This window comes from Halyomorpha halys, unplaced genomic scaffold (assembly GCF_000696795.3).
Source record: "Halyomorpha halys isolate HHAL.00 unplaced genomic scaffold, Hhal_1.1 Scaffold745.1, whole genome shotgun sequence".
Classification (NCBI taxonomy): domain Eukaryota; kingdom Metazoa; phylum Arthropoda; class Insecta; order Hemiptera; family Pentatomidae; genus Halyomorpha; species Halyomorpha halys.
Genome location: NW_027110150.1, coordinates 45281 through 51501, shown reverse-complemented (window position 1 = coordinate 51501; position 6221 = coordinate 45281). Strand labels below are relative to the sequence as shown.

The 6221-nt window shown below is 28.4% G+C and overlaps 1 protein-coding gene across 2 annotated transcripts in view; it reads left to right on the top strand.

The window, feature by feature from the left end:
• Fbl6 (F-box and leucine-rich repeat protein 6) overlaps positions 1 to 6221 on the top strand; it is a 49526-nt gene that overhangs the window by 16541 nt on the left and 26764 nt on the right. For both annotated transcript variants that reach the window (XM_067048274.1, XM_067048275.1), the window contains exon 4: positions 3161 to 3330. In XM_067048274.1, coding sequence (XP_066904375.1) covers positions 3161 to 3330 — 170 coding nt within the window. The remainder of the gene's footprint in view (positions 1 to 3160; positions 3331 to 6221) is intronic.

The following is a 6221-nucleotide window of genomic DNA, read 5'->3' as shown; positions in this document are numbered from 1 at the left end:
TAATATTAGCTAAAATTAGCTATAGTTGGAACTAATAGCTAAAATCGCCATGGATACGACCCTTATTCATGAATGACCCATTGATAAATAAATATTGTATCCAGGGCAAGTTTAGCTATTAGTTTCATATATAGCTAATTTTTGCCCAACTCTGCTTGATATTAATGATTCTTTTTTCATCTCTATTTATTTGTTTATTTAATTTAAAACGTAACTTCTTTTGATTCTTTATCTCACGTTTCCATTTCTCTAACCTTTTTGCCATTGGCCATTATCCAGTAGACCTAAATTTTTCATATATAGGGAAATGGTCAGGGTTGCGGTCAATAGTGAAATAAAAATAGTTTACAACTATTTATTTTCCAACGTTTCGCCCCACTTTGCAGGGCTTCATCAGGGCTAAAAAGATACAAAATGAAACTATGTTAAGATAAAATGATAGAAATAAAAATAAAAAGATACAATGAAAAGAATAAAAAACAAGTAACAAAGGCAAGAGCAATAGTTTCATACAAAAATACGTAAAATATATATACGTAATATTTTATCTTAACATAGTTTCATTTTGTATCTTTTTAGCCCTGATGAAGCCCTGCAAAGTGGGGCGAAACGTTGGAAAATAAATAGTTGTAAACTATTTTTGTTTCACTATTGACCGCAACCCTGACCATTTCCCTATATATCAATTTTTACGGTCAACTATACTTACATATATACTAAATTTTTCATATTTTCTTATTTTCAAATCATCCATTAACTATAAAACTACATTTATACTATCATGCCTTAGTTTGATATGTCCTAATTTAAAACTTTCATTCACAAGCTATTATGCTTATGCTTTTGTAAACAATTTAATTAATCTTTTTTTTTTATTGAGGTAATAAAAATAGCTGGAAGGAATAAGTTGACTCAAATGAATGAAAAGGGCATAAGTCTCCAAATTTTGTGTAGATCAGGAAGATTGTGTTGAAGTTAATACTATTTTTGTGATTTTCGGAAAAAAATAAACCATAAGACGACTAGCAAAGGAGAATATTATGTATAAAATTTTTTATTTTCCTGTTATAAAAATCCGTATTTTATGGTTTATCGAGGTGGCAATAACGAATATAATGTAATATTTTAGATTTATTAAAATAAATATTAGGAAATTTGATAGTTTTTATTATTCTTAGATCTCAAATATAGCTTTGATGATTACAAAATTTTAGTGAATAAATTAAATTTTGAATAGATATGAGAATTTTATTTTAATTTATATAACATTATCTCAGGACGGGCTTTCCAGACAATCAGAACCCAATGACATTTAACTAAATTAATGGCTACTTTTACAAATATAATTAAATCCTAGGTAGAGCAAACTAACCAATTATATAATCTTATTTGATGATTGATGGTTCTTGATGTCTTCTTTCTCAAGATGCTCCCTCTGACAGTAAACAAAGGATTCCAGAACCCACTATATCCTACAGACGTTCTCTCTCCCGGCGATTCAAACAAAGAGTGACTTTCTTCTTGCAATGATATTGTGGTGGCAAGATTATTATTATTATATCAACCTCTTCAGCGGCACTAGTCGACATTAGCAAAGAAACTGTTTGAAATGGGTTTGCCACTGAGGAAATTATTATCAACATTTTTATTTCCCTAGTATATTTCTTTTAAATCTATTTTTATTTATAATTCATTTAATGTTTCATTATTTTACATTTGTTTTAGTGGCAAACCCATTTGAAATCTCTCGCCATATGATCAATTAATAATTAACAATGACAAACTAGGTGTTTTTTTTTTTCATTGTAAAAACAAAACTGAAAATTTCTGTTAATAATAATTATGAATGTTTTGTTATATATGTTAAGTGTAAATATTGTTGTGTTGACAAATAAAGAGCGTATCTAAAGAGTCATCTTTATCGTTACAACAGGAACACACAGTAAAATATAATCTTCTTGGATAAATGGTGACACTTGAAGTCTTCTTGCTAAATATCTACCACTGATAGTAGACAAAAGTTGGTCAGCACCACCAGCTTCCAGGAGACATCCTCTCACCTGCTATCCTGGCAAACAAGTGTTCCTGTTTTCCTTTGTTCATTCTCATGCCTCAAAGTTCGGTATAAATATCGATTGTTGCACTACGATTTTGAGTTTTTGGTTGTGATTTTCTTTTAGTTTTATGTAGATTTTTACTTAATTCTTCTCCTCTTATATTTTTTCTTTAATTTAGTCTAAATACAATAATGATAGAAAATAACAAAAGTTAATAACAATTTTAATATATCTTCTCAACATAACAGCAATTCAACAGACTTCAGAAGGGCGCGTACACCACCTTCTTGAATATTTTGAACAGTGTATTTTTACTCCATATTTCACTGATCAAAATTGGTTAGCTGGTTGGTTTAATAAAACAAATCAATAAATATTAAAGTTGATACTTAAAATAAAATATAAATAAAACCATCTATACATAAAAAAATAATTTTTTATTACAAAAGAGGATATTACAATAAATATTGTTCCTTCCAAGAATACAAGATTTAACAAATGATAACTAAGCCATGATGCAATTAAGTAAGATTGGGTGGTCTCAATTTTTTGTGTTAGAATCAGATATTTCTATTTTTCTTTTTCTTTTTTTCTCCTTTATTTATTCATAAAATTCTTTAATATTTTGTATTTATTGTTTATTATTCCTTACAATTAGATATTTTTTATTTTTCAAACAAACAAAAATAAAACTTCTAAGGAGGAAGATTTTGGCATTAATATCCTGTCAGACTATTTCAATAATAGAAATTTGTAAATTGGAATTTTCCATTTTCATTCTAGCATATTAGAAAATTAATTGAACCCACATTCAAAAAGGGCCAACCACATTTTTTTTTTCCGAGCCATATTGACAATTTTTTTTCATATCATAACTAAAACTCAAGGCTGGAGGCAAACTAATACTTGGGGTCAATCTATTTTGTCATATTTTTTAGTAATAGTCTTGGTATTGATGTTGACCTCTAAAACTCAGTCTCAAGTTTACTAATTCTTCCTATAAATGAGGAAAATATAATAATCTCTTTTTGTGTTATAAAATTTGAGACTGTAGTTTATTTATTCACTTTTTTTAGTATAATGAATTATGATTAAAATTACAGGTGGTTGGGAGTTCGACGGCATTCCAACTATTCTTGATAAACTTGCCTCCTCTTGCGGAGAGCTGCGTGGCTTAAGCTTGACAGGATGGCAAGGTCTGTCGGCTGAGCATGTCAAGTTCCTAGTCTCGCACTGCCCGAAGCTCCAACGTCTTGATCTGTCCTCCATTAATGTAAGCTTTTGTTTTTGTATTTGTTATTTTTAATTATTATGAGAGATAAGTTGGATTAACCTATTTTTAATGTGCCAACGTTTCGGCTAGAGTTTCTAGCCTTCTTCAGGGCTAAAAACAGAACAAGATAACAACCACAGTAAGTATAGAAAAATAAAAAAATAAAAAAGAAAGTATAAACAGAATAATTTTACAAAGTAGGATTGATAAAATGAAGTGATGAGAGAAGCGGGAAATAAAATGTATACATAGGTAATTGAAAAAGTGTGTAAAATAACATAATTAAGAAAATGAAGTAAAAATGAAGTTATATAATGCAAAGAAGTATGAACATATTAGTTATTATTAATTTAAAAATTTAAATATGAAAAGGAAATGAAAATTGAGTGGAAGAAAATATATGTAACAATAATAGATGATAAAGAGGCAAAATATAAGTAAAGTATACCAAGGAATGAATAGAAAAATTATAGAGTTATTTTTAATATTATCGCAAATACCTTGCATAATATCATATAAAGGTAGATTAGAATTCATTATCGAGTGCACTCAAAAAATGAGGTAAGCCATATTAATAACTTATTTGATACACTAGTAGTAGTCGCACATCATTTGAGTGATGACCTAGGGATAGTTTTGAGTCTTGCTTGTGCCTCTTCAATTTTTCAAATCTCCAACTCCTGCTATCCTTCCAGCCTTAAGGTGCTGCTACACATTTGCCAAAATATGACAAATTAGTGCTTGCGCAGGTGTGTGGATGGGTTGGTATAAGTTAAGCTAAATTTGTAGCTGACCCGTTGACTGTTGGTTTTTGGGCACGAACCAATTCAATGTACTTGTGTAAAGTACTGATACTAGATCAGCAGTTGTACAAGGAAGTGATTTAGTCAGAATCATGATCAACCAACAGATTTTTCCCCTATTAAGGATACAGACATTATGAGGCAGGGTGGACTCTGCAGAGTTCCCGAACCCACAAGGTTGACTCACAGTTATAGTTACAGAATATACAATTATCTGTCACAGCTGGATTAGAATCCAGGTCCTTGGAGTTAGTAGCACCGTACCTCACCACTGAGCCACCCCATACCCAAATAAAAATCCTATGAAGAAGGTTGAATTTTTAAGTTATATAGTACTACTATGGATATTGTTCATCTACTACCTACTTAGATCTGATTTAAGTCTCCTTTGATTTTGCTTATCTTTATTTAATTTCTTTTTATAATGGAAATGGGTTTATTGAAGGTAATGTACTCTTTGGAACATACAAGCGTGTGGATAGCATTTGTTCCTTTTTTTGTTGTCCAATTATTTGTATATATTTTGGATTTGCAGCAAGTTGCTAACATGTAGATCCAGCTATATAGCTGTATAGATACATAGCTTAGCTCCCTGTTAAAGTTAAATAAGAAAAGATTATAGTCAGTATAGATTTCAAAAGTGTAGGCAGTATTTATTACAGAGAAAATAAGTGTTGAGTTGAATTAATTTTCCCAGTATTACGAAGTATTATTTGTGATTAAATTATTATAATAACTTTTATTCCATAAAATATTTATATTTCTTATTAACTTTTGACCTTAGGGTACATTGGACTGTAAAAGAGTATTGAAGTCTCAGAAAAACAAACATTAAGATACTTTTTGGCTATTATAAAAAATATATCTTGAAAAATTACATATAATATTTTTTTTGTTTTTAAATACAATTTATATCCATTATAGTTTCAAAACCTTATATTTTCTTTACAGAAAAAAGGCAATAAACCAGGATAAAAAACTAATGATCATTAAAAAAAAATATTCTTAAATATTAATGCTTGCGCACAATAGGCAGCGCTTATTGTCATTAAAATAAAAATTAATACTTGATAATTGTAGGGAACATAAAGAAATTAAAAAAAAGTATTTTATTTATAATCTTAAATTCTTTTTTGAGACTGGTCAATGTTGTTTAAATACATAAATTACATCCATTATAGTTTCAAAACCTTTTATTTTCTTTACAAGTCCGAAGTCGTTCGGACAGGGATAATCTTAATACAATTTTTGAACTAAATAATTTAAAAACACAACTTCATACAGGCTATTCTCCTCAGGTCAATTCAACAATTTCTGATTAGTCAACATTCACATTAAAACAAAAATTAAAATTCTTTATCACAGTCACTTATTTGTTAAATTTTATCAGAACAATGCTTGTACATCTTGGGCTGAATAGTCTGCATGAAGTTGTGTTTTTAAATTATTTAGTTCAAAAATTGTATTAAGTTTGTCCGTGAGGATGGCTGAACTGGCCGAAACATCGGACTTGAAAATAAAATAAAAGGTTTTGAGACTATAATGGATATAAATTATTTATTTAAACAACATTAAGCAGTCTCAAGGAAGTATTTAAGATTATAAATAAAATTTTATTTTGTTATTTCTTCATGTTCCCTACAATTGTTAAATATATAAGCAAGCATTAATATTTAAGAATTTTTTTTTTAATGATCATTAGTTTTTTTCCTGGTTTATTTATTGCCTTTTTTCAATTTCTCATGCATAATAGAATAAACAAAATTTTATTCAATTTTTTAAGATTTGGTATTTAAAATAGCTTTACAATATTTTTGCAAATTTATTTCTGATATAGCTTAGAAAATACTGATCCAACAATAAGTGTAAAAAAAAAAACACCAAAAAACAATCATATGATCTTGAGTTGAATGCAGAGAAGATTAAGGCTATTGTATTAGATTCTAATCACCTCCTTAAAATATTAACTCATATCCCATCTCAGTCCATAAATAATAATTATATAAGATAAAAGGAATATCTGAATATAAAAAAAAACTCAAATTATACTATTTTAGTAGAATTATACTATTTTATTGAGCCAACGTT